The 26,357-nt window shown below is 51.8% G+C and overlaps 2 protein-coding genes across 2 annotated transcripts; one reads left to right on the top strand and one right to left on the bottom strand.

Moving 5' to 3' along the window:
* Window positions 1-405: 405 nt before the first annotated feature.
* POLR2C (polymerase (RNA) II (DNA directed) polypeptide C, 33kDa) lies at window positions 406-13,191 on the top strand. Its single transcript, XM_006897131.1, has 9 exons — window positions 406-491; window positions 706-755; window positions 2,870-2,938; window positions 3,072-3,124; window positions 11,476-11,604; window positions 11,982-12,033; window positions 12,185-12,353; window positions 12,478-12,552; window positions 13,042-13,191. Exons 1-9 carry the CDS (start codon window positions 406-408, stop codon window positions 13,184-13,186), a joined length of 828 nt encoding a protein of 275 aa, XP_006897193.1. The 3' UTR covers window positions 13,187-13,191.
* Window positions 13,192-15,122: 1,931 nt separating this feature from the next.
* On the bottom strand, window positions 15,123-26,357 carry DOK4 (docking protein 4). Its single transcript, XM_006897132.1, has 9 exons — window positions 26,264-26,357; window positions 21,137-21,377; window positions 17,678-17,785; window positions 17,227-17,341; window positions 16,851-16,970; window positions 16,545-16,734; window positions 15,620-15,758; window positions 15,334-15,457; window positions 15,123-15,241 (listed from the first exon to the last, which is right to left on the bottom strand). Exons 2-9 carry the CDS (start codon window positions 21,200-21,202, stop codon window positions 15,123-15,125), a joined length of 981 nt encoding a protein of 326 aa, XP_006897194.1. The 5' UTR covers window positions 21,203-21,377; window positions 26,264-26,357.

The raw sequence follows: 26,357 nt of genomic DNA on the forward strand, positions 1-26,357 counted from the left end.
CATCTGGCTAGTTAACCAGGTATCAGTCTTTCAAATATTTCTGCAGGATGATTTTTAGAAGTGTGACTGCTGAGTCAAATGGTAAATGACATTTTTGTTACCAGAATATTTTCCGAGTTGAAACCTGGTACATTTCAACCCTTCAAAACTTTGTATCCAGTTCTACTCATGGCAGCCCCTTGAGTAGTTTGCAAATGCCTCAGGCCACTGGGCAAGTTGCTTTTACAAAACCGCCAGTGATGAACCAACTCGCCGGCCGGCCCAGACCTCCAAGCCGCAGGGGGGCGCGCTGAGCACGTCTCTGCCAAGGCGGAAACGGAAGTGGCGGGGTGGGAGTGTCGCGGCTGACTTCCTGCGGCGGCGCAGTGAAGCTAGCGGCAGAGGTCGGACTGCTGGAGCGGCGAAATGCCGTACGCCAACCAACCTACTGTGCGCATCACGGAGCTTACGGACGAGAATGTCAAGTTTATCATCGAGAACACGGACCTCGCGTAAGGCCACAGAGGAAGCAGCTGGTGGCTCGTGACTGCAGAAGACGGGATAGGGCCGGGGCCTGGGGGCGGGGGGGAGGGTGGAGGTGAACGTGGCTCCTTCCAGCATTTACCCGTCTAGTACGACGAGGGGCTTGGCATGGGGAGCTCTCCGATGTAGGGCCGGCCGGTTAAGGGAGCGGGGCCCTCACCTCGCTTGGTTTTCATCCCTCAGGGTGGCCAATTCTATTCGGAGGGTCTTCATCGCTGAAGTGCCCATCATAGGTAAGCGACCCCCGCCTCTATTGCCTGGGCGACCAGTGCTTCTCCTTCTGTCAAACCCCACTCCTTACCCCGTCCCCGCTCCTCCTGCCTCCAGTTTTTGGGCAGTGTGAATGAGGAATATATGGATTGCAGAGAAAACTGCAAATCTTGGCTACTTGTCAAAGCCACGTATCCGTGGTCCGGCAGCCACTGCTGGTTACTGCGCTGGCTCTGCACACGTCCATGCATCGGCTCAGAGGACTTTCAGGGGACAAATTCATTAACTTGGCATGTATGTTGCAGGTTTTCCTCGTTTGTAATAATGCTTTTCAGAGTAATATTTAGGATTAAGTGAGCTGATCTGTATTAACTGCCCTGCATGTAGTGAGTGCTCAATCCTAGTAGATGCGTGTTTTGTGTGTGTTACTCTTCACTGGCGCTTATGGTGCACATAAGTGCCAGGTTAAATGCTGAGAGTAGAAACTGGTGCAAAACGATATGTCTGTCTCAGAGAGAGGCGCCCTGATGGCACAGTGGTTAAACACCTTGCTGCTACTTGAAAGGTTAGCCATTCAAACCCACCGTACTGTGCCTTGAGAGAAAGATTTGACAGTCTGCTTCCATAAACATTTCCAGTCTTGCAAACTTGGCAGGGTTGCTGTTTGGATTTTGGCACGTCGGGCTCACAGCCTGGACCAGAAATGAATTCACAGATTACACTAATACAAGTAGACTTTAGTAGTTAAAGAGAAACATTGTTCCAATGCTTAAAAGCCCTTGAAAGTGAGGTGATAAGGAGACTATTTCTTGTCTGGATCCAGCCATGCTTCTTTAGCTATTTTACATATTAACAAGTATATTATAAATAAGAATTGAACTTGAGTTATAACAAAAGAAATACAAGTCGCAGATATGTATTGAGTGGTTTAGGGAAATAAACAGGCCTAGGAAAATACTGTTGCTTATCTGCTGCCCCTCCATCACCTCTTCAAGTCAGAATTTGAAATCTGGTCCTCTCTCTGCTTAATCACTCCATGTCTTTTGGCAACAAGAGTTAAATGAGGGAGTTGAACTTTATGATACAGCCCTAACGTACGTTCTGTGTCTAAATGACACTTTGTCCATGATTGTCCATGTAATACTGAGGAATTGTGGAAGTCCAGGCCTCAGCTGGGAATATAAAGAAATTTCAAGACCCTCCCTCAAGGAATTGCAAATAAAAGATTAGGCGTAACGTGCCAGATGTCTTAAGGGAAGTCCAGACGGTTTGGTGAGAGAGGAGCTCTGAGAAAGGAAGTGATTGTGTTTGTATCATGGAAATCAAGCAGGGCTTGGTGTGGAAGTATCAGAGATTAAAGGGATGGGAGTGCAGGCGGAGGGAGTAGAGAGGCAGAAGGCCATGGAACTTAAGTGAGTCAGTGACTGGATTGGATTACTTTGGCTTGGGGAAGTAGTAGAAAGCCTCCAAGAATGAAGCTGATTGAGGGGGTCTGTGTCTTGCCTCTCTGGACCTCCAAGTGTCAGAGGTGTTTGACATTTGACTTCCAGTTTTAACTGGTAAAGTGTGATTATGTAGGAGTCCATATGTGTTTTAAGTCGAGTGGGTGTGAAAATTTATACAGTCCTTCCCGCTCCTACTAGGTGACTGCTAGTAGAGATTAGATTTTTGCTTAGTTTGCCTTGCCTAGAAAAAGAATTCAATAAACATCAGTGAATTGAATGGTAATGGAGTACTAAATTAAGTGATCTGGTCATTACATAATAAAATGAGATAAAGGCCATAGATTTGGCATTTCACATAGCCATTTTCTTGGATTTTGTGTTCATGGACTTAAGTGGTTCTCCTGGAAATATTCTGCTCAGAGAAACATGGTATACACACACACACACACACACACACACACACACACACACACACTTGACATTCTCTTACTAATAACAGAACCCCTTCAGAGAAACATGGTACACACACACACACACACACACACACACACACACACACACGACATTCTCTTACTAATAACAGAACCCCTTCATCTATGGCTTAATCCGATTCCTAGGTCTCTCAAACCACTGCTCTAAGACGTTAGATGAATTTGGTGACTAAACTATATCTCTGCTTCCTCCTGTTTTAGCCATCGACTGGGTACAGATTGACGCCAACTCCTCAGTCCTTCACGATGAGTTCATTGCTCACAGACTTGGTACGTGCTGAATTTGGGGGCCCTGCCAATCTCAGGGAAGGAAGCCTCCCTTCTCCACATCACCTCCAGGGGGCATTGTAGGTTCTTTGAGCTTGATTGTTGACCTTATTTAAAATGCTTTTGTGTCTTACAGGATTAATCCCTCTTATTAGTGATGACATTGTGGACAAGCTGCAGTACTCCCGGGTATGTTGCCTAATCGGGTGGATTGTGGTGGGGAGGGGGTGCCCCTGCTTCTCAGAGTAATCATTGCTGCAGCATCTTTGCTTCCAGCTTGTACCGGTTTGTAGTTTAGAAAGACAAAGTTGAGATTCTGTCTAGTACCTGGGATTGGTTGTGATCCTCAATTTTGATGAGGTCTCCAATTAATTAGGTGCAGGCAGGAGACATCAGCCAGCTGCAGAGAAGGAAATGACTCTAGAATGGTCATTTAGATTGAACAGTAGCTGCTGTACCTTTTCAATCTGATCTGTTCATACTCCGCTTTTCATGCCATTTATCTTTTAAAGGAAAAGGCACACAGAAAAGTAGGAGGCAAACGTGATTCCATCTAACATTTTTCTATATTTGCTTCACGTCTCCAGATTTAAAAAAAAAATGTTTTATAAATATCACAGGTGTTGGTGGGGATGGTTAGATAGCCAGTTACAGAGAGTTTGGCAGTATTTTCTGTAAATTCTCTGACCTCGCAATTCCTTCTCTCTTTTTTTAGTATTTATCAGACAAAGATGATGTATGTTCCTTTTTCACTTTTTCTGAAAATTAAACTCACAATAAAGTTTAAAAAATTATAAGCATCATTTACTTTTTAACCATTAGCTGCCAGTTCATATTTTGCCACATTGTTTCATTTTTCAGAGATTTATTTTGTGTAACTATTTTGATTCTGTTTTCCCTGTTTACCAATTGAGTGAGAACCCCAGACCATTTTGTAATTTTCTACTTTCTATGGGGTATTGGTGTGGGCATGATGTAAACAACGTGAAGACCCCAGATCCCTTAATTTAGGATTAATGAAAATGAGAATTTCAGAATCTTAAGTTCTTGGCTATTTGTTATCTCACAGTGAGAAAGATTGTTCTTCAGATCATTCTGCAGTGTTACATATGTACAGTTGAAGGCTTACAACCCAGCTGTCTTGCCATAGATAACACTGTACTTTGGACTCTTCTCATTCCTCATTTGGGCAGTAAATGAGTAAAAGAAGCCTAGTAAATTGGCTAATACCTCTCACCTGTTTAATTCTTTGACTAGTCCTACAGACTTGATCAGGTCTCGAATTTCTTTTCCCCCCCTGTTTGTTTTTTGTGTCATTGTGATTGATGTTTTATGAAGCAAATTGGTTTTCCATTTGACCATTCAAACATACTTTGTTTTATTAAAATACTCACAATGTAATCACACTCTCCTGACTTGTAACCTGTGTTTCTCATTTTCCTTCCTGCCTTCTGAGCTTTCTAGGCAGATGTTACCTTTTTGATCTTATGTAATTAAATTTTGTTTTGGTAATTCTAAGGAGTGAATGATCTTTGCAGTCACTTGCTATGCATCGAGAGCTGGATGATAGAAGGAGAATTGATGCCTTTGAGCTGTGGTGTTGGAGAAGAGTATTGAATATACTATGGAATGCTAGGAAAACGAACAGGTTTGTCTGGAGAGGGTGAAGCTGGGCTGCTCCTTGGAGGCAAGGATTCTGAAGCTTCGTCTAACATACTTTGGATATGTTGCAAGGAGGGACCAGTCCTTGGAGAGGGACATCATGCTTGGGAGGGTGGAGGGACAGCTCAGGAGAGGAAGACCCTCGATGAGATGGATTGATTCAGTGACTGGGGTAATAACAGGGGAGGTGTGTTGGAGATGGTGAGATTGGCACAGGATAGGGCGGAGTTTAGGGCTGTTGTACATAGGATCACTATGAGTCGCAGGCAATTCAACGGTACATAACAACAACAACAATGAAATACTAGTTTTAATTTTCTGTAGATAGCTAGTTTGCCAGTACCATTTGTTACAAAGGTATCTTTTCCTCACTTGATGAATTTCAGCTCCATTGTCAAAGATGAAGGTCCATAAGTGGGTGGATTCACTCAGGGTTCTCAGTTCTATTGGTCTTTGTCTTTCCACCTGTACCAGGCTCTTCTGACTCTGGTGGCCATGTAAGACCTCCCACCCTTTTTTCTTCAGCAGTGCTTTGCTTATCCACAATCTCTTTCCTTTCTGTATAAATTGGTGCTTAGTCTCTCCATCTCTTTTGAAGAATGAGATGGGATCTAGATTAGGATTTCATTGTAACTGTAAGTCACTTTTAGTAACCTTAACTCTTCTTCTTGAGCTAAGTATTTTCTCCCATATATGTTAGTGTCTTTTGATTTCTTAGAGAAGAAGGTGCAGCCGGAGTGCTACTTGGAGGCAAAGATGGTGAAGCATCCTATCACATACCTTTGGGATTGCTGCTAGGAGAGGTTATTCCTGGGAGGGGACATTACGCTTGGAGAGGTGGAGGGATGGGAAAGAAGAAGACCCTCCACCAGGTGGTGACCACAGCGATGAGCTTGAGTGTTTTGGAGATTGCGAAGATGGCAGGGAGTAGGACAGGGTACAGATGTGTTCTTGAGAGAGTCACTGTGAGTCATACTGGATTTGATGACATCTAATAATTTCTGGTTTCTTGTAATGTTGGGACTTTTTACTATAGTTTTTTATAATTTGAGTGAAAGTTTACAAAGCAGTTTGGTTTTTCATTCAATTTTTCATATATATTTTGTTTTATAACATTAATTATAATACCTATCATATAATCACACTCTCCCTACTTACTACCTTTAATTTTTATTTTCATTAATCATCTATCCTACCACTTCCTGGCTTTATCCTTGGACAGATGCTGTTCTTTTGACCTTAAATGGCTGGTTATGTCAAGGATTGAGTGCTCCCGTGGTGTTACAGACCAGCATGTAGGTCTGTCTAATGTCTGGCTGAAAATTGCGCCATGGGGGGGATGAGATTTCGTCCACATTCAGTGAGTGCTAAGGGCCGTCGTATCACAGGTTCCTCCAGACTCTTATCAGACCAGCAAGCCCAGCCTTTTTAATATATTTGAGTTTTGTGCCACATTTTCCCCCAGTTTATCAAGGACTTTCTGGGATTCCATCTGGAGTGTTTCAGCTATGGTAATGGTGCACCATTGAGTTCTGTGGTCTCAGGGTGAAGGAAATTGAAGTCTGCCTGTTCCTTTAGTCCTCTGGACTGTCTGATTACATCTTTGCTTTTCTTCTTTGTTCTGGACAGAGAAAGACCAGTAGTTGCACCTTAGATGACTGTTTACAAGCTTTAAGAGCCCAGTGACCACTCACCAAAGTGTAGCCCATTATCTTTGTTATGTTAGTTGAAGCTGATATCCTTCCAAGACTACATTCTCAAAGCCACAGAAGGAGTAATCCATTCCATCACATTGTTCATGACTAGGAAGTTTACAAAGCCGTGCCCTCCTGCTGACTCCGTATGCACATACGTGTGTATTCAGGGCATATGAGTGTCAGTGTAGATGCATATTCACGCAAGTACTGTCTTTTCACCGTCATCTGTTCAGCTTGTCTCTGCCTGTATCATTGCTGTTGACTGTTTCTTGTGTACTTCTCTGAGTCTTTATTTTAGAGATAGTAAGCTGATCAACCCCTTGTTTTTTATTGTAGGTAGGGTTTTGTGGTTTTCAGTGTTTTTTTTTTATATTGTTGTGTACTACTGAATTGGAATAGACCCACAACTGACCCTCCAGCCAGGTTTTCAGATGGTGTAAATCAAATGGGAGATTACCTATCCTTTATATCTTTATATGTTGTTGTTGTTATGTGCCATTGAATTGACTGAGACGCATACCAACCCTATGCACAGTGGCTCTGAACCTGCCCTGTCCTGGCCCAGTCTGACTGACTCAGACACACCAAATCCCACTCCCTAGTTACTGTGTCTGCCGTCTAATCCAGGGTTTTCCTCTCCTGTGCTGTCCCTTCAAGCTTCCAAGCATGATATCCTTCTCCAAGGACTGGTCCCTCTTGGCCACGTGCCCAAAGTATATGAGAATCTTCAGAATCTTAGCCTCCAAGGAGAACTAGGTTTCACCCTCTCTAAGACAAACCTATTTGTTCTCCTGGTGATCCACGGTATGTTCAAAGTACTCTTCTCTAGCACCACAACTCAAAGGCATCAATTCTTCTGTCATCCTTAGTCATTTCCCAGCTCTCTGATGCATAACAAATCATTTTGAAGACCATGGCTTGCATCAAGCACACCTTGGTCTCTAAACTAAGGTGTTCTTTAGTTCTTTGGAGAGGTCCCTGACAGCAGACTTCTCCAGTGCAGTTTGTGTTTTGATTTCCTGGCTGCTGGTGATAATATAGATCTTTTTATATCTCTTGTTAGATTTTTTTCTAAGATTTTGTCTTTTGAGTGGCTATTGTAAATGAAAAGTTCTCTTTATTTCCTCTTCAGAGTTCTCTTTGTTACTGTAGAAGAACCTGACTGGTTTCTGACTGTTGATCCTTTTACTTTGTCATTTTGCTCAATTTTTCAATTAGTTCCCAGAAATTTTTTTGCTGAGTCTTTGGGATTTTCTATAAATGGATCATAACAGTCACAAAAAAGAGAGAGCTTTATATCCTCTTTGTTGGTTTGGATGGTTTAATGTTCCTCTCTTTCTCTGGTGCTCTGGCGAGGCCCTCCAGTACAGTTCTGGGGAGGAACGAGGGTAGAAGGTGTGCTTGTGCTGTTCCCATTTACAAGGGAGAGCTTTCAATCTCTCTGTGTTGGGACTGCTCTGGGCTGTTTTGTGTGCTCGTAATTATGGTCAAGAATGTCTCTTCTCCTATTTTGTCAGGAATGGGTGTTGAATTTTGCCACATGCCTTTTCTGCATCAAGATGATCATGTGTTCCTTTTGCTTTGTTTTATTTATGAGGTGGATTGTATTAATTGGTTTTCTAAGAATGTCTATCTTTGTTTCATTGAGTATGCAAAGGCATTTGACTGTGTGGATCATAACAAACTGTGGCTGACTCTGAGAAGAATGGGAATCCCAGAACATTTAATTGTGCTAATGCGAAACCTGTACTTGGACCAAGAGGCAGTAGTCAGAACAGAGCAGGGTAACACTGCATGGTTCAAAATTGGGAAGGGTGTACGCCAGGGATGCATCCTGTCTCCATACCTTTTCAACATGTATGCAGAGCAGATTATCCGAAAAGCTGGGCTCTATGAGGAGAATTGTGGCATCAGGATTGGTGGAAGATCTATTAACAATCTGTGTTATGCAGATGACACAACCCTGCTTGCTGAAACTGAGGAGGACCTCATGCACTTGCTGCGAAGGGTCAAAGGACTGCAGCCTTCAGTATGGACTGAGGCTCAATGTCAAGAAGAGAAAGATTCTCACCACTGGACCAATTGGCAGCCTCAGGATGGATGGCGAAGAGATTGAGATTGTCCACAGCTTCAGTTTGCTCGGCTCCACAGTCAACACTCTTGGAACCAGCAGTCAGGAAATCAAAAAGTGTATCGCGATGGGAAAGTCTGCTGTTAGGGACCTCTCTAAAGTACTCAGGAACAACGGTGTCTCTCTGGAGACTAAGGTGCGCCTGATACAGGCCATGGTATTTGCAATTGCTTGTTAGGCATCAGAGAGTTGGACAATGACTAGGGAGGACAGAAGGAGAGTGGATGCTTTTGAGCTGTGGTGCTGGAGAAGGGTACTGAATGTACCATGGACTGCCAGGAAAACAAACAGATTCATCTTGGAGAGGATTAAACCAAGCTACTCCTTGGAGGCAAGGATTCTGGGGCTTTGTCTGACATACTTTGGGCATGTTGCAAGGAGGGACGGGTCCTTGGAGAGGGACATCATGCTTGGGAGGGTGGAGGGACAGCGCAGGAGGGGAAGGCCCTCTATGAGATGGATTGATTCGGTGACTGGGGTAATCGGGATGGGTGTGTCAGAGGCAGTGCGGTTGGCACAGGATAGAGCAGGGTTTAGGGCTGTTGGGCATAGGGTCGCTATGAGTCGCAAACAACTCGACGGCACATAACAACAACCACAACAACAATGTTGAACCACACATATATACTTGCTCTAAATTCCATTTGGTCATGACACATTATTGTTTTTAACCTGCTGTTGGATTCTGCTGGGTAGCATTGTTACATCTGTATTCATGAAGGTGATTTGTCTATTGTTTTCATTTTTAGTGTTGCTTTTGCCTGGCTTTGCTATCAGGGTTATACTTGCTTTATAGGATGAATTCAAGCGATTACATCTCTTTCTGTATTCTGTTGTGTACTGTTGATTTGGAACCGACCCTCTAGTGGGTTTTTAGAGGTAGTTAATCACTCAGGAGGAGATGGCCAGTCCTCCTGTGGAGTTGGTGGATCCAAACTGCATGCCTTCGGGATTACAGTGCAGCTTCTTGCCACTAGGCCACGAGAGCGCCTCTGTCTATATTCTGAAGATCAAGAACAGGGATTCCAGTCAGAGATAAGTATTTCTGTCAGTCAAGGTGGGTGGCTGAAGGCAGCCCCGAGGGTGGGAACACTCCACCGGCACTAAGATGCAGAGGACAAGGTCCTCTCGCCGTGGGGTTGGGGGTGCTCAGGCCCAGCTCCTCAGTGGTGCTCACTGTGTGGGTGACCCAGAGTGAGCACTGCCCATCCCCTGGTGACTGGGCATGGGGGGTGCCTGCCGTCCACCCATCACACTGGCCCCTGCCATGAAATATCAGGGGAAATCGCACCTTTCCTGCCATCCTCCAGATACTGCTGGGGCCGTGCTGTCAGGGACACTGTCCTCAGTTCCTGCCCCAGTCAGGAAAATGTTTGCAACAAGTTGACAGTGGCTACGCTGTGTCGGGCCATTTACACTCCATCACATCGTCTCTCTCATGTGCTGTTTCCCTTCTGTCTCTTCTGTCAGTATTTGCACTACTGTGTCATTTCCGCTGAAGCTCAGCGTTCCAGGCTTATCCTCTGGACCTGTTCTCTTTGTGTCTGTATTAGAGGGCCTGGGCTGCTGCCTAGTTTAGTTCTTGTTATAACTATATATAGCTCCATTCTAGCTCTTTTTGTTTTTCTTCATCTCAAAAAGTCTCCTCTTCACTACTTTTTTAAAGATTATGGTAAAATATATGTGTATGTAGCAAAGCATTTGTCACCTCAGTCATTGCTTACATGCAGAGTTTAGTGACCTGGATTACCATGTGGCGTAGCCATTACCACTGCCAGTTTGCAGACTCTGTCATCACCCCACACACCTCATTTCCCTTCAGCTCTCCCGTCCACTCATCTGCCCGTGGTGGTCGCTCGTAAGCTGTGGTCTCGCTGTGTTTTCCTCTTCTAGATATTCCAGACCCATGAGATCATACTCTGTTCAGTCAGCATAACGTTTTTAAGATCCATCCATGCCGTAGCATGGATTGTAACTTTCTCTTTCTGGCTGAATACCATTGTGTGTATAGACCACATTGCATGGATTCATCCATCCCTTAATGGACATTTGAGTTGTTTCTACCTTTTGCCTGTTGTTAGTAATACTGCAGTGAATATTGGTATATAAAATACTTTGTGAGCCTGAGGACCTTTTCCTGGTTTTATCTCCTGTTACATTTTGATTTTTGGATCTTCACTCTTGCTAAGAGAATGATTCCATCAGGAGGGTCCCCTCTGTTGTGAGGGCCGGCAGGCAGGCATCTCGGGTGGGCATGTGGACAGAGCTGCCAGTGGCTGAGACGGAGCAGATTTAGGTGTCTCTTGCCTTATCTGGGTAGACTATGGTTTATCTAGGTAAAGCCTCTAGTTTTCCTCCTCACTGACCTCTCAAATGTCAGGTTTGTTGCTTTTCCCCTCACAATTTGATTGTATTCTAGTAACTCTTTTTTTACCTGGGGTTAAATTTCAGCAGATAAAACTCTGACATGGGATGAGTATTTCCAACCAGCTGTGTATAGAATGGTACTGTGGTGATGATGATGATTAAAGCTGAGTCTTGGTAACAGTTTTATTCTCTAGTTGTATTTGGGAACTTTTTCTTAAGTTTTTCGTTGTTGTTTTCCAAACCATCTAGAATGTAAGTTGTCCTTGCCCCGTTTGTTCCTTGTTCCACTTTAAAGGATGTGATTACATTGCGACGTTTATCCACTTGGCTTCTGGGAAGTTGAGCTCTCAGATAGGAAGGTGTCCTGCTCTGAACGGACCCTTGCTTCTCTAGAGAGGAGGACTCCGAGGGCCTGATTGCTTCAGGAAGCTGGGCTGGTGGCAGCTGGCAGCTGCTGGGGTTGGGGTGGGAAGGAAGACTGGATGCCAGGATCGCTGGATGGAGGCTTTCTCTAAACAGTGCCGGTACTCGAGCAGCTCATGGGTCCAGTGTTTCAGACTGACAAGCCCCTCAGGTGCCCTAAAACTGTAATCAACCCCTTTTTGCCGGTGAGGACATTGAAGAGCCTGGGTATCAGGAGCAGGGTCCCAACCCAGGCCTTTCATCCTCTCGTGTTTCTCCAGGACTGCATATGTGAAGAGTTCTGCCCTGAGTGCTCAGTGGAGTTCACCCTTGACGTGCGGTGCAATGAAGATCAGACTCGGCACGTCACATCCCGAGACCTCATTTCCAACAGCCCCCGGGTCATTCCGGTCAGTGTTTCAGAGCATCCGCCCTGCCTGGGACCTTTGCTGGCTGGCTCCAAGTGGGCAAGGCTGGGAGGCGTGCATGTAAAATGCTGGCTTTGCCTATGTTACCCTCTGCCTAAACCTGATAGCTAATGGTGGCACTGATTCTGGCTTCCCACCTGGTTGGGGGAAAGCACTGGTTGGCACTGTAGACCCTGTCACCCAGGGACCTGGGATGATTTTCATTGAGACTAACAGAATGCTGTGAAGGAGGTTGGACGTCTAACCCAGCCAGCATTCCCTAGTTTCCAGATTGGCAACCTTCTTCCAGCATGGCCAAATGGCAGGTGACCAGAGAGATTGTGCAGTTAATTCTCGCTGCTTTTTTGGGCTCCTGACAGGTCACATCCCGGAATCGAGACAATGACCCCAATGACTATGTGGAGCAGGACGGTAAGAGGCTGGAGCGAGTGTGTCAACTAGACTCGTAAACCAGCTTTAAACAGGTTCCCCAGATGTGTGTGGCCTTGGAGGGATGTACCAGGCCAACATGTGGGGGGCCAGGGCCTCTCAGCTCTTCAGTGACTCAGGCCTCTCCTTACAGACATCCTTATTGTCAAACTCAGAAAGGGGCAGGAGCTGAGACTGCGCGCCTATGCCAAAAAGGGCTTCGGCAAGGAACATGCCAAGTGGAACCCGACCGCAGGGGTGGCTTTTGAATATGATCCAGATAATGCCCTGAGGCACACAGTGTACCCCAAGCCAGAGGAATGGTATGTTCTCAGGAGGAGGTGGTGGCAGTGGCAGTGTCTGCTGGTAACTGACATGGGGCGGGTCCTGGGCCCTTGAAAGCAGCAGCAGCAGCAACCCTGTAACTGACCTGTATTTTGACTTTAGGCCAAAGAGTGAATACTCTGAGCTGGATGAAGATGAGTCCCAGGCTCCCTATGACCCCAATGGCAAGCCAGAGAGGTAAGACCCCGGTATGATCATTAAAGGTGAAGGGCTTAAGGACGCCGGGCTTGGGTGTGAAGAGACATTGCCTTCTGAAGCCATGATGTGCATATATTCTGGGGCAGTTCATCAACCCCCCTCTGGGCACCTCTGAGAAAGGCAGGGGAGCTCCAGTTACTCCCCCAGAATTTGTTCCAGACATTTAGACCACCAACGCAGGGGACTTGAGGTCTAAGGTCAAGGTGGAGGCTGCCATCAGAAGCACATGACGTGGCACGAGCACTACCACTTTTCCTTCAGTGTGGAACATGTGCTTTGAGGATATTTTTTACTTTTCACAATATCCTATTAGGCATCTGCAGACTCTTTGAAGCCCTGTGTGTAAAGATTTTGGGTGAAGGAAGGTCAGCTGTGGGGCGTGGCCATGTCCCCAATGGACAGAGTCAAGACCCAGAGGAAGGGGGGATCGGTGGCCCACGGTGCTCTGACCGAGCTCTCACCTCGTAGGTTTTACTACAACGTGGAGTCCTGTGGCTCTCTGCGCCCAGAAACCATTGTTCTCTCCGCCCTGTCGGGACTGAAGAAGAAGCTGAGTGACTTACAGACCCAGTTAAGCCATGAGATCCAGAGCGACGTCCTGACCATCAACTAGCCGCAGCTAGCTGGACTTCAGGGCTCTTCTGAGGGACTCGTGGACTGTTGCTGTGCCAGCTTCTTGGCAGGCCACGAGTAAGGAGAAAGGTGCACCAGCCTGGCCTTTCCTGACCTCTCCTGATGCCCAGGGATGCTGTTTCTGTTTGAGATAGGACGTCGCGTCATAGATAGCTAGCATCCTGGTCACGGGAGTGCCACCCCGAAAGCAGACCTTCCCTCCTTTCCACTTCATTTCCTAATGTGCCCCAGGTGCTGTACCACTTCCCTGTTGAGAAACACTGCCCTGGACTTTGCTTACTCTCTCGGTCATTATTCTTTACTGGAAAGCCTGTCTGAAATTTCAGAGCTGTACCTGAGGGTTGAGTGCTAAAACCGTCAATCAGGCTGCTTCGAAATCCTTCCAGCCCCTTTCCCGGGACTGGCCGCCCCAATACCCCATCATTTCATTCATTTCCCATCAGCTAGCAACATCGTTTCCCCCCCCACACACACCAGCACCCCAATGATTGAGTTAGGAGGCGGCCACGATGCTCTCCCACCCTCATTTCCTGATGACAGTCTCTGGCCCTGACCCCTTAGCACTGTCTCAGGTAGCAACATCCCCAGAACCGTTCATTAGGCTGCCAGTGGTGCGATACAGAAAGGAATATTTATTGATTAACAGTAGTTCTTTTTAAAAGGTTTTATTTTTGGCAATAAAGAGCACAACATAATCTCCTTCATGCGTCATCATGCCACCAGCTGAGACAGCCACTTCTAACCCCCTCTCCGAAGCTGCCTCCTCAGGCTAGTTTATTCCTCAGGTGGTCACTCCCTGGGCTGCGGCCACAGTGCACTGGCTTCAGCCACCTCCTCGCCTTCAGAGTTTGGGAGGCGGCTGCCTGCTCCATCGTCCTGCCACAGCTCAGGTAGTGGTTATTTACAAGAAGGTCTATTCCCACAAATCAGAACCCTAGAAGATTTTAAAAACAACAACAAAAAAAAACACAACCAAAGGTTCGATGGGAATAGAAAGATAGCCCTTCTGCGTGGTAGTCAATAAATACCAGCACTAGAAAATCAATTGCTTTAATTGCATTTCATCAGGGACCCTCAGCACCATCTGGGAAGGAAGGGAAGCCTGGATTTCTTGAGTGCTTTTTGCTAGCTGTGGGGTGGCCAGGACCGGGTGAGAGACCCCCTCAATCAGTGAGCAGGGCAGCACGGCCTCCCCTGTCTCAGTGGTCATGCCAGCCTTCCCATCTGGCCGGCCCCTGGGACAGGAGACAGCTCAGAACTGGCCACCCTCCCATCCTCCACCTGGCAGAGGTAACCAGCACCCCACCTCCAGGGCATCTGAGCCCACCAGACAGCAAGGAGCCTGGGTAGAAATGACATTTTAAAACCAGATTTTCACCTGAGACGTCAACCAGATGTCACATCTGCTTAAAACACCAAGTGCAAAGCTGCCCAGTGGCACGGAGGGCACGGCAGGCCTCCAGTGCCTCTCTAGGCCCAAGGGGATCGAAGAAGCCACCTGGGGGAAAGACCACAGTCCAAGTGCCAGTTCCTGGTCTGATTGTCCACCTCTGGCCATGGCAGCAAGAGGACAGCCGCTCTTACACGCAAAACCAACTTTGACCATGGCCCCGTCATGGGATTAAAAATGTGTATATGGTCGTGGGGAAGGAGGGGGAGTCTCAATAATATAGAATACATTATAAGCCATATATATTAAAATCAAGAACAGTATACAGTCAGTCTCCTGCTAGCTCCAGCTGCTCAGGTGGTGTGTGGCCAGCCCTGTGCCTTATCCAGCCTCACCCTCGGGGGCAAGGAAGGGACAGCTGCTCCTTTTCCAGGCTCTTGGTCAGTGGCCCTTTGAGGCTGTCCATGGTCATCGCAAGCAGCCTGCAGCAGGCAGCGCCAGCAGTCACCGGCGTGCAGCCTCGCTGTCACTGGGACGGAGTCTTGGGCTCACAGCTGTCGTCCTGGCCCGGTTTGGGCTGCAGCAGGATGAATCTGTTGAGGAGGTCTGTTTCTGAGCTGGCCTGGGCTGCTCCATACCCCTCACCTGTGGACACAAGGTAGGCCCGGATGTGGATCTGGATGGGAAGACCCTTAGCCCACATCCTCTGCGGTGCGTGGGGCACACCCGCAACTCACCTACGAAGCTGGAGGCCTCAGCAATGTTCTGGGAACCCGTGATGTGGTGCCAGTATGCACTGCGGGGCAGCATGGTGGTAGGTGTGCAGGGGTACGAATAGTGCTCTGTGCCTTTGTTCAGCAGCTGCAGGCAGAGAATGGGTCCTTCCCATGAGCCAAGGGTGGGTGCAGTGGCTCTCCCCAGAGCAACAAGCCTGAGACCCCAACTGTGCACATGTCAGAACGCAGCAGTCCGTCTAACGGCCTGGCCTCCCCTGTACCCGGACTGAGATGCCCACTGCCTCACCCGCACATTCTTCTCCATTTCAAGCAGGACCCGCTTGTGCTGCTCGGCGATGGCCAGGGTGGCACTGTGGACCCGCTGGTAAATCTGCTCCCCCTCCTGTGTCTGGAAGGTGTAGAGCCCTTCCCCAGCATCGCACATCCTGGAGGGAAGGTGGCACAGAAGGCGAGGTGGTGAGGACCCTGCGCGCGTGTGGCGGGTGCCTGGTCAGGCGGTGCATGTGGCTTACACTGAAATTTTGTGCCAGGTGATAGCCAGACGCTTCCTATGCATTAGGCCACTTGGCCGCCTCCACTGCATTCTGGTCTATGGACTCTTCAAATTTCCTCATTACTGTGCGTTTTCTTAAGCCATTTTAGCCATGACCTACCCAAGGTAACAGGGAGAAGTGTGCACGGTTAATCTAGGTAAGCTGGCTCCAGAATTGAAGCTATGGATATGTGCCCTCACCACAGTTACAAGATGCACTCATTGCTGTCTAGTCAGTAGGCGCGCTAACGAGTTTTCAGAGGCTGTAAATCGCTCAGGAGACTGCCCATCCTCCTCCGGCAGAACAGCTGATGGGTTTGAACCCTTGGAGAAGCCCCCCCCCCCCGCCCCCGGGTCAGTGCAACTCCCTGTCCAGCACCACCAGAGCTCCACAAGGGCAGGTACTGTTATTATCCTCTGGGTGGCAAACAGCCTCAGGCCCCCAGTCAGAGCTACGTTAGTGCCAGCACCAGGGCCCAGGCAACTTGAAGACCCACTGTGGGCAAGAACCTCTGTAAGCCTCAAGAAATGGATTTGTAGGATCTGTAGGACTGGAACGTTGTACTTCCCTTTGGACTGCTTTGCCGTTAAATTAAGATTCTACTTTATCTACGACAGTGAATGGTGGCAGCCACTATCACAGGCATTAAGGACCAGGTATGGGAGGTGGGGCTCCTACCGGCCGGCCTCAAAGGTGAAGCGTGTGGCGTCCCGGCCGTAGCGGCGCAGCGAGCAGAGGGGCCACGAAACGAGCTTCACGCGGGGGTTGTGGATGTCCCAGAGGTAGATGTTTTCGTGGGTGATCTGCAGCTTGCACTCGCCGTACACATCCAGGTTAGGGCAGGGTAACAGGAAGACATTGAAGCGGTCTAGTGTGGGGGCGGACAGATTGGTCCGGAGCGTCCCAGAAGGGAGCCCTCCACCACCCTCTTCTCCCTCTGTCCTCCCTTCCCTCCCAACCCCCAGTTCCCGTACCAGGGCTCACCTGTCTGTTCACACTGCACCCCTGGGGCAAGGAGGTCTGGCTCCCCAAGACTGATGTCATTGAGCCGTGACCCCAGACACTCCACAGAGAGTATCTTGTACCACTCTTCTGCCTCCAGCTCTGGAAAACATAATGCTCTTCATGCTGTGTGCCTCAGCCTGAGTTACCCCACCATGCGAGGCAGGCAGGCACAGCAAGTGGGGGCCACCTGTCCACCCCACTTCAACTCCTGGGGCCTCTTCCTTCAGAGGCACCCCCTCCCAAACGCCACCCCCAGCCATCCCCCCGCCCAAGGCCAGCCACCGTCATCAGACGACCCCTGGACAAATCTTGCCAGGCAAGGGTGCAAGGGAGGCCTGCAGCCCGAGCTGCTCACCTGAGTCACAGGTGAAGGTGCGCGCAGAGTCATCGGTGAAGATTATGGCCACTGCTTGCCGCTTGGTCTCCTTGGGGAGCCGCGTGACACATTTGACATTGCTGATCTCGGTCACCTGGGACAGCACCCAGAGGGGCTTCAGGCGTGTGCACACTCCTACCCCCACCCCCCAGAAATCCTGCATTCCCCACGACTCTACCACCCCCAGGAGGTTGCTTTTAAACCCCCAATCTTAAAATCCCAGTGCCACTGAGTTGGAGCCAGCTCATGACCAACCCACCAAAGGGTTTTCAGAAGCTATAAACTGCATGGAAAGAGACTGCCCCTTGTTATCCCTCAGAGCAGCTGGTGGATTTGAACCACCCTCCTTTGGGTTGGCAGCACAACGCCACCAGGATCACTAAGTCATTTCTGCTCTGAGGCTAGGGAAGGAAGGGCCCCGGCCACCAACCTTGGGGCAGCCTCGGAGGCACACTGACTTCTCGTCTGGATACTTCTCCAGCCGCTGGGGTCCCTTGCTAGAGGATTTCCGGAACACCAGCCAGCAACGCCTGTAAATCTATGGGACGAGAAGCAAGGAGGTGGGATCAGGACTAACCAGACCACTCCCAGCCAGCCATGCAGGCCCCAGGGTTCCCCCGGCTACAGGGACAGGTCACGGCCCTTCACGGAGTCCAGCCCAGCAGCAAGCCCAGGATGGCAGGCCCCAGCAGGGAGACCCGTATGGGAGAGAGGGCCCGTGCTCAAATGGAAAAGGCAGTTGCTTCCTGGCTGGCCTTGAAAGCCACACGGGGTGACCAGAGTTATCACTTATTCTGAGCACGGTACACTGAGTGCTTCCTATTGCATTTTGCTATTAGCACTTTCACAATTAACCCTACAGGACCGCAATTATTATCACTATTTTATAGACGGGGAATTTAAGGCACCAAAAAGTTAATGATTAGCTAGAATACTGGGGCTGACATTCAAAACTCGCCAAGCCCCAGAGCTGACACATGTACCCCTATACACCCCTCTATAATATCCAGCCAGAGTTCCAGCCACAAATGAGCTGGGCCCAGGGGGCAAGGGGCAAGGGTCAGACGCATGCCCGCTCCACCAGGGACATAGCTCCTGTCCTCAGAGCTCATGCAGGGGGGTTCCTCCACTGCCACCTCATTCTGCCATCCTGGAGTGTGGGGGGCCAGGTGGGAAGTTGGGAGATGCAGTCAAGACCTCTGGTCATCCCCTGACCATGATGTCTACTATGGGATGGTTCTCTGCTCACTTCAACTGCTGCCAGTGGCCCTGCGCCTTAAACCATCCGGGTCCTGTGACGTCATAGATGCTTCCGAGGAGCAAGGAGCCAACACAGGGTAGAGCTGGCTACTCTAAGGAAAAGGGGCAAACCTGCCAGGGCTCCCTTCCCTCAGGCCTCAGGCCCTCTTCCAGCTCAGCATCTATGGCTGCCATGTTCTACTGCTCTCTGAACATTCCCCAAGGCCTAGCAGAGTCTGCCTCCACCCCAGAAGCTTCTCGATTCGCTGAAGAGCAAGACACCTCTCCTGGCAAACAGCAGAGAGGCAGGGGCAGGTGCAGAGCAAGGCTTCAGAGGGGACTCTGGTCCACTGCCCCAAACCCCCGCCCCCTTCCCAGTCAGGTTCTGCCTGCCATGCGCTCATCCAAGCCCAAGGAGGTACGGTCACCGCCGTCTCTATCCCAAGAAGCCACTGGGTGAGGCCATTTCTGACTACTTTCTTGGACCCTAAGAACATGTCTGACCATAACCATGGTCCTGCCCCTCTGCCTCTTCTGCTGAACTACAGCAGGCCTCAGCGGTCAATTGAGGAGCTTCTTTAGGACAAACGACATCTAAGTCTCTGAATCCTGACATTCATGTCATCGCCTTCACAAAGCTTGCTGAACAAATGAATGGCCAAGTTAAAGGACCATGAATGAATGAGTGGATACATGGATGAGATTCTTTAAAGCAGAGACTGTGTCTAACTCTCAGGGCCCTCACTCACATCCAGGTAGCCACGTTCAAAAAAGGTCAATGGTTATTCATTATAACCATGTTAAAAGACAGTGAATGGAGAGATGGATGAATGGTGACCACCCAGAAAGAGCCCACTGGGATGGGCTGCTCAGGGGCAGAAGGCCTGGGGACCTTCGCGCCCTGGTTGCCTGGTTACAGGAAACACTGAGCTCCAGGGAGCCACTGCGCTCAAGAGCCCTCCATCCCCTCTCCCATAGGTCTCTGATCAGCTCTGCTGGAGGAGGAAGGCCCTGAGGGTAGGAGGGTGGGTTCCTCTCTGCCCTCTCCACAGGCTGCCCTCAGGGTGACCCAAGCCCCTGAGCCCTGGGAAGTAGGTATCAGTTCCGCAAAAGGAGGGCTGACTTCCCTTGGAAGACACCCCAAACTGGTCTCAACTAACAACTCCTACCCTTGACTGTACCCACCTGTCGGCAAACAGGTTCCTAGGTCTCCTAGGACAGGTCTGACACTGAGTCCCACAGCAGCTCCAGCGGCCCCCCCGCCTTTCTAGCAGGTTCTGCCCAACACAGAGCCTCTGCCTGGCTGACCCTGGAACCTGCCCAGGCCAGGGCCAGAGGGATGAGAAGTGATGCTAGAAGCTGGGCCCTGCCCCGTGGCCTCCCTCTGGCTGGCGCCTCCCTTTGTTCTGTGCTCCAAGCCAGTGAGCGTGATCTTCCTCAAGGGAAGAGTCAGGTGGGCAAGGGCCAGCAGAGCCCATTCTCTGCCTGCTCGGCTACAAATACAAGACCCCAGTCATGCCCACGGTTCATACCGACTCACCTGCCCCAGGGGCTATGAGCTGCTGGCCCTGCCAGGACAGGACCCAGCCCGTGAGGCGCCACAGGGAGGGGAGGAGGGGTCAGAACCCTACCCCTCCAAGGCCAGTCCTGCTGTCTGGTACCGGCAGAGAAGCAGAGTCCGGCTCCTCCCTCCTCATTCCCCCTCACATCCCCCTGCCCGCTCCTGTCCCATCTCCCTATCAAGGCAGGACAGGATTCCAGCACAGGGGCAGGAACATGCGGACTGGACTCCCTCAGTCACCAAGGCTTTCTGCCCAGTGGGGAAGCAACAGCCACTGGAGCCCCACTGAGTATGGAGATGGGAGGGAGCCTTACCCAGATCAGTCAGTGGGTCCCCAGAGCCCCGGCTTCTGCCCATTTTTACCAGCAGGAACCTACTAGAGTGGGAGAGGGTACACACCCAGCACCCTCATTTCCAAAGTCCCTCCAGTTTGGGACCAAACAGTGGGCAAGCAGGGAGCTTCCAGCTGACAAATCAAAGAGAAACGGCCTGTCCCGGCACAGCGGGCATCCCACCCCAAGTTCTCATTCATAAACCATACAGCTGCCAGCATCCTACTCCTTACAGCCCTGCCCCCACAATCAACCACTGCTCTCAGCACACAGCTGGAACATTAAAGCCAACGACCAAAAATGAAGGAATGAATGAATGAATGTTTCTGTAACATGCAAGCCCTGGAAGTAGGGGGAGCTAATGTACTTGAAATGTGAGGGGTGGAGAAAGGACAAGAGAAGAGGCAGATCCAACCCAGCATTTCCAGCCAGTTCCTGCCGATGGGGCAACAACTTCAACAATAGCCAGGGAGCTTCCTGCCCATAGGCTGCTGCCCGCACGACTGCTGGTCCAGCTGCTCAGATGCCACCAGGCTGGAGTGGGGGCTGCAGCAGGCAGAGCTGCGCTCCAGCACGTGCCAGGGGGTCCACCTCCACCTCCACCTCCACCGGCCGACAAGCCTCGAGACCCACCAACACGTGACACCCCCCACAGTCGGCTGGGCGCGGGCACAGTGCACCTCACCGCCTCGGGCCTTCAGACCAAGTCCTCAGCACCGGTCCCTCTCCGGGGGGGGGCCCTCAGAAGGCCGCTCACCCCAAGCTTCCTGCTCTTCATCTTCACATAGCCTTGCTTGACGATGTCGTTGAAATTGGTCGCCATGGCTCCCGGCCGTTCTGGGGCTGGTTGGCCAGGCAGAGTGAGGGGAGGGGTGCCCAGGTGGCCTCGGTTTCCGGCTCCTTCGATCACCTGTTCCAGACGCTCTGCTCTGCCGGGGCTGCTCCGCTCAACTCGGCCGCCTCAGCATTGTTCTAGCAGCTCCTTCGCCTGGCGCCTGCTGCAGAGAAAAATGACAGGGAGCTGAGAGACAGTGACATCTTCCCCTTCCCCTTGCTGTCTCTTCTCTCTCTGCCTTCCTCTTCCCACACTCCTCCTCCCTCCCTCCCTCCACCCGCCCTCCTTCCTTCCCTGCCTCCCCACCCCAGGACGGCAGAACCATTCAGGAAAACCGAGGTGGAGGCAGCATCAGCGGAAAATGGTCCAGCCCAGTCCCCTCCCTCAAGCCTGGCGGTTAACCCCTTCCTGGGAGGACTGGCCTGGGCTCTAGAATGGAGGTGGGGCAGGAGGGAGGGAGATGGACCCGAGGCCTGGGCGGTGGCACTGGGCTGCTGTCCCTTACCCCCCTGGGCCCTGCCAGCTACAACTTTGGGGCTGACTTAGGGCAACCTGCCCAAAGCAAACCCCCTCCTATACATAGAAGCCCTTTGGGGAGCACCATCCAAGCAGGGGACTGTCCCACGAGATGGCACAGACTCTGGGGTCTGAGTGAACCCCATGCTTCCCAACATTCAATATAATCTGCCGTGTCAGCTCCGAGAGACTCTCAAACCCCTCTCTCTCACCCTGCCCTGACAGTTCTCTCCAGCCCCAGGGCTGAGGTGAGCGTCACCCACCCCAAGTCCACTCTGGCCCTGCCCTGCACACACCCTCCACCCCACCCCCCACCCTGACTGCTTTGGCAGCTCTGGGTGCTGCTTCCGGGTCGGTGGGGCAGAGTCCAGCAGGCTCCCAGATAAGCCTGAGGAATGTGCTGGGCTGGCGGGAGGTGGCCACTGTGGGAGCAGACTTCACCCCGGTGCTCCGATGCTGGGGAGCCAGGGTGGGCCTTTGAGAGCAGGGCCTGGGCCCCAGTGGGGGCTGGCGAGGCAGGGCGCCAAGTCCTGGGCACAGGTGGAGTTAATTACAGGGAGAAGGAGCAGTCCCTGGGGACCTGAGCAGAGGACATGCCGACAGGGACAGGAGACAGTGAGAGGGCTAAGGGGAAGTCAGAACGGAGTGGGAAAGAGCCCAGCGCGGGGCCATCAGAGACAGAGGGGATACAGAGATGCAGGGGGACCTCGGCGATGACCAGTCCAATGTCCTCACTTTACAGATGAGGAAAAGGAAGCTGCCCAGAGAGGGGACGGGACATGGCTAAGAGCACACAGCACATCTAGGGCCCCGGTCAGCGTGAATGAGAGGAGCCAGGGTGGGTGATGGGAGGCAGGCCTGGGTGTGAAGTATCTGAAGCCATCGCCACCACCACCACCACCTAAGCCTTCTCTGCCATCCACAGTGGGGGGACAGGGCTGTGCAGCACGATGGCTCCCTGAGTCTCCAGGATCACTGGGTGGGACAGAAGCATTCTGGGGGTCAGCCGGGTGTCTGAGCTGCTGCAATAGGGCCCTGGGGCAGGCATGCTGTTGGATCTGCCAGCAGCTTGGCATTAATTAATCTCCTGGAGGCTTGTCGGCTGAGTGTCTAACAAGGAACAGATGGGGCTACTGCAGTGGGCACAAGAAAACAAGGGGAGGAGCAGAGGGGGTGGCACACGCCCCATCCAGCTTCCACCCCCAGCTCCCCTCCTGCCTCTACCCTAGGCCCCTGAGGTCTAAAATCCTCACACTTCAAGCAGCCCTGCTTTTCTCCTGGAACTTCAGGCCTAAGGTCCCCTCCCTGGCATTGACCTCTAAGAACCCCCTGGCACCTAGGCCCTGGCAGTCAGAAACGAGGTCTGTTTCTCCACTTGCCTCTGAGGCTGCCTTGCAATGAAGTTCCCCTACAAGCTGACGGCAGGCTGGGCCCCCAGCGTGGAAGACCCTCTTACAACACACCTACAGCACGCAACTTACTTCTGGGCTCATTCAAGAGGGCCCAGAGCCTGGCACAGCCGTGGGGCCCGGTGCACACCAACACAGGTCGAGCTCGGAGGGCTTGAATTCAGAACAAATCGCTTAACTTCACTGTGCCTCTATTTGCCTAATGGTTAAAAAAAATAATGGGGATAAATCCACCCACTTTAAATGAGGAAGTGAAGACATGAGGCACCTTGTCCCATATTCTGGGCAAAGCAGTGAGTACCTGCCTGGCCATTCTGGACCCAGAACTCTGCCTTAAAGCTTCCAAGGACAGCACTGTTTCTAAGAGTTGCTCCCCATCACGCGTCTGCTCCTTCACAGCGGCCTTGAAAGCCCACCTTCCACCTGCCCAGCGAAGGCCTGCCCCTTCCCACTCCATGAGCCCCCTTCCCATGGCTGTGGCCACCCAGCTCTCAGGCTGGTCCTCGTCGTGCCTGCCCACAGGGCCCTACCTTCTGTCTGGACCCCACCTTGTAAACCAGACCCACAGAAACAAATCAGTGGGACAACCTGGGTGGCAAAGCGTCTCGGGGCTCACTCTGGCGCTGAGGTGCAGGGCCTCCTGGCCACACTCGGTCCCTGGTGAGCTTTGTCACAGGCAAGGCATGGACTAACAGCCTGGGGGGACTGTGCAGGCAGGGAGAGAGGGAGCAGCCACAAGTGGCCCTACAAATTAAGAGGGATTATGGGGTCAGGGCATGAGCGAGGAAACCTGAGGAACAAGCAAGCTACTCCCCTCAGAGAGGCGATATTCTGGCAAAAGAGGGGGCCTGTGCAGCCCAAAGCAGAGGGTGAAGGAGGCTCGCAGCCAGGAGCTGGGCTGAGGCAGTCCCTGCTCCACTGGTCACTGGGACCACCCTCTCCCTCATCACTGACAGTTCCGACCTCTTGGACCACTGCAAGGAGTGGACGAGCCCACTCATCTCAGAGGCCCTTCCCCCTGGACGGAGGCTGTGAGCTCAGCTCTGAGAAGCCAGAGGATCTAAGCAGAGTGTTCAGCAGCCCCTCCCTGCCTGGCATCAATCAGCACAGCGGCTTGGCCAGACCACCAGCTCCTTAAAGTCAGTCTGCCAGATTTAGAAATACCCCCTCCCTGCGAAGAGCAGGGCTCCCAGGAACTGCAGAGGGCTATGCGTAGTACCCAGTGAGGGCCAGCGAACCCTCTGCCCACCTGCTCAGTAAAGCAGAGCTCTAAGCACGCCCTCCAGGCACCGGGCACCTGGATTCTGCCTAGAGGCTGTGGGACCAGAACAAACGCTACTCGCTCCTCTCTGTGCTGGCAGCCAATGACTGAGCAGGAGAGGTGCCTGCCTCCCTGGGCTCCCCACCCATGGCCAACTGGATCTTATCAGGGCTTCAGGGACAGCCCCACCTGGGCGCTGTCTCTACCCCACACAGGAGATCCTATCAGAATCAGGGACAGTTCTCAGCATCTGCTGGTCTGGCCCTCCCTCCCCCAGGGTGACTGGTCCCAGAGAGCTGACCGGAGACTGTCTCCCATCCCCAATCCCTCCAAGGGGCCAACATCTGAAACATGGCAGTTCTCATGCAAGGTGGATGACAAAGAGCTCAAATACAGAGTGGAAGGGTGGCTGGAGGGGACATGGAAGCTGCCACAGTTCCTAGAATCCTGGGCCCCACCCACTGTTGGGTCTCATCTCCCCACCTCAATGGTCCAGCCACTCCGGCCTCCCCTCCCTTCTTCAGTGCCAAACTCCTGCCAACACAGGGCCACTACACTTGCTGTCCCCACTCCAGCACGTCACATGGCTCCCTCCACAACCTCATGCAGGTCTGAGAGAGGCCTGCTCTGACCACGCTGGCCATAGGTGCTCCGTCAAGCCGCTACCACTGCGGCACCCAGTCCTACTGTCTTCACGTGAGTCACCAAGTGCTCTCGTCATGTGTCTCCTCCTCACACCCCCCGAGGCTCCCTCGGGCCAGGAGTATGCTCAACAGCCAGTTGGCAACCGAGAGCCCAGTTCCCTCCAGGATCTGTCCCTCTCATACCTACCCCACATCACCACCAACGTCCCTCGGGTCTGATCCAGTACAGAGGTGCGAGGCCAGCCCTGGGCTCTCTCATCTCCTGGGCTCCAGTGTTAACGACAAAGGGCTGTTACTGGGAATCAGCTGGGACCAAGGTCCACAGCTGGGTTCAAAGCCCCCCTAGGAGACAGGGCAAAGCTGCTGGGTGAAGCTATGTTGGACCCTGATGCTGCGTCTGGTAGGAAGGGGCTCACAGTGGCCAGCAGCCAGGCACAGGGACACCTGAGTTGGAGTGCCATCTCTCTGAATGGCCAGCATCCGGCCACTGCAATGACCTCTGTCACCAGACTGTTTATCAGATCCTGGCACTCCAAGCCCTCCAAGCCACTACCATGCCCCCAGAGCGGGACAGGAGGGCTGCACAGAGCCACTGTTGATGCTGTCCCCCAGCGACCCAGGCGTCCCTCATGTCCCTCTGATGTGACAGAAAGCATTCAACTGGAAACAGCCCTGGAGATCCCAGGGAGGGCAGTGGCCAGACAAGGGGAGAAAGGTGGGAAGAACACGACAACGGAGCCAAGAAGTGGAGCTTCAGGGTAAGAACTGCATTTACAGGTGGGAGGTAGTCTCTTGGAATTCTGGCTGTGGTCTCTTGAAATAAGAGGCTGGGGTCCCAGGCCCCTTGCAAATGCAGACCCCAGCGCGGGAGTACAGGTGCCCAGGGCTCCCGATGGAGCGGGAGCGGTGGTGGGGAGGTGTCACTGGCAGGGTCTCGCCCCATCCGGGATTCCCTGCAGGGAGCTGGAGGTGGGTACAGTTCAGGAGTGTGCAAGGCCTTGGGCTGGCTCAAGGACCCGCCCCCACCCCCTACAGAGTCGGGGTCCCATGGATCCCAAGAGTAGGAGAGCTGTCACTGTGCGATCTCTAGAGGTTCAAGAGGTGACTGACGCCTCCCCGGGGTGGGGGTGGCTCCCCGGGGTGGGGGTCGCCGAGGGTCTTCCCAGGCGCGGCTCGGTTCGGCCTAGGTTCCCTCCCCCGCCCCGCGCCCCACATTTACCTGGGCGCCGCGGCCCTGGCCGGGGTCGCTCGCTCGGCGGAGGCGCGGGCCAGGCTCATGCCCGCGTCACAGCGAGACCCGCGGGGGCGGCGGG

This window comes from Elephantulus edwardii, unplaced genomic scaffold, assembly GCF_000299155.1.
Source record: "Elephantulus edwardii isolate Elephantulus edwardi_28Jun2011 unplaced genomic scaffold, EleEdw1.0 scaffold00201, whole genome shotgun sequence".
Taxonomy (NCBI): domain Eukaryota; kingdom Metazoa; phylum Chordata; class Mammalia; order Macroscelidea; family Macroscelididae; genus Elephantulus; species Elephantulus edwardii.

What these genes read in the sequence shown, in the direction of transcription:
- POLR2C (XM_006897131.1), top strand. Translation starts at nt 406, where the DNA reads ATGCCGTACGCCAACCAACCTACTGTGCGCATCACGGAGCTTACGGAC. An exon ending in CGCTGAAGTGCCCATCATAG is followed by an intron (nt 756 to 2,869) that starts GTAAGCGACCCC and finishes CTCCTGTTTTAG; the next exon opens with CCATCGACTGGGTACAGATT. An exon ending in ACAGCCCCCGGGTCATTCCG is followed by an intron (nt 11,605 to 11,981) that starts GTCAGTGTTTCA and finishes GGCTCCTGACAG; the next exon opens with GTCACATCCCGGAATCGAGA.
- DOK4 (XM_006897132.1), bottom strand. Translation starts at nt 21,202, where the DNA reads ATGGCGACCAATTTCAACGACATCGTCAAGCAAGGCTATGTGAAGATG. An exon ending in GCCTCCGAGGCTGCCCCAAG is followed by an intron (nt 17,342 to 17,677) that starts GTTGGTGGCCGG and finishes GTGCTGTCCCAG; the next exon opens with GTGACCGAGATCAGCAATGT. An exon ending in CACCTTCACCTGTGACTCAG is followed by an intron (nt 16,971 to 17,226) that starts GTGAGCAGCTCG and finishes TATGTTTTCCAG; the next exon opens with AGCTGGAGGCAGAAGAGTGG.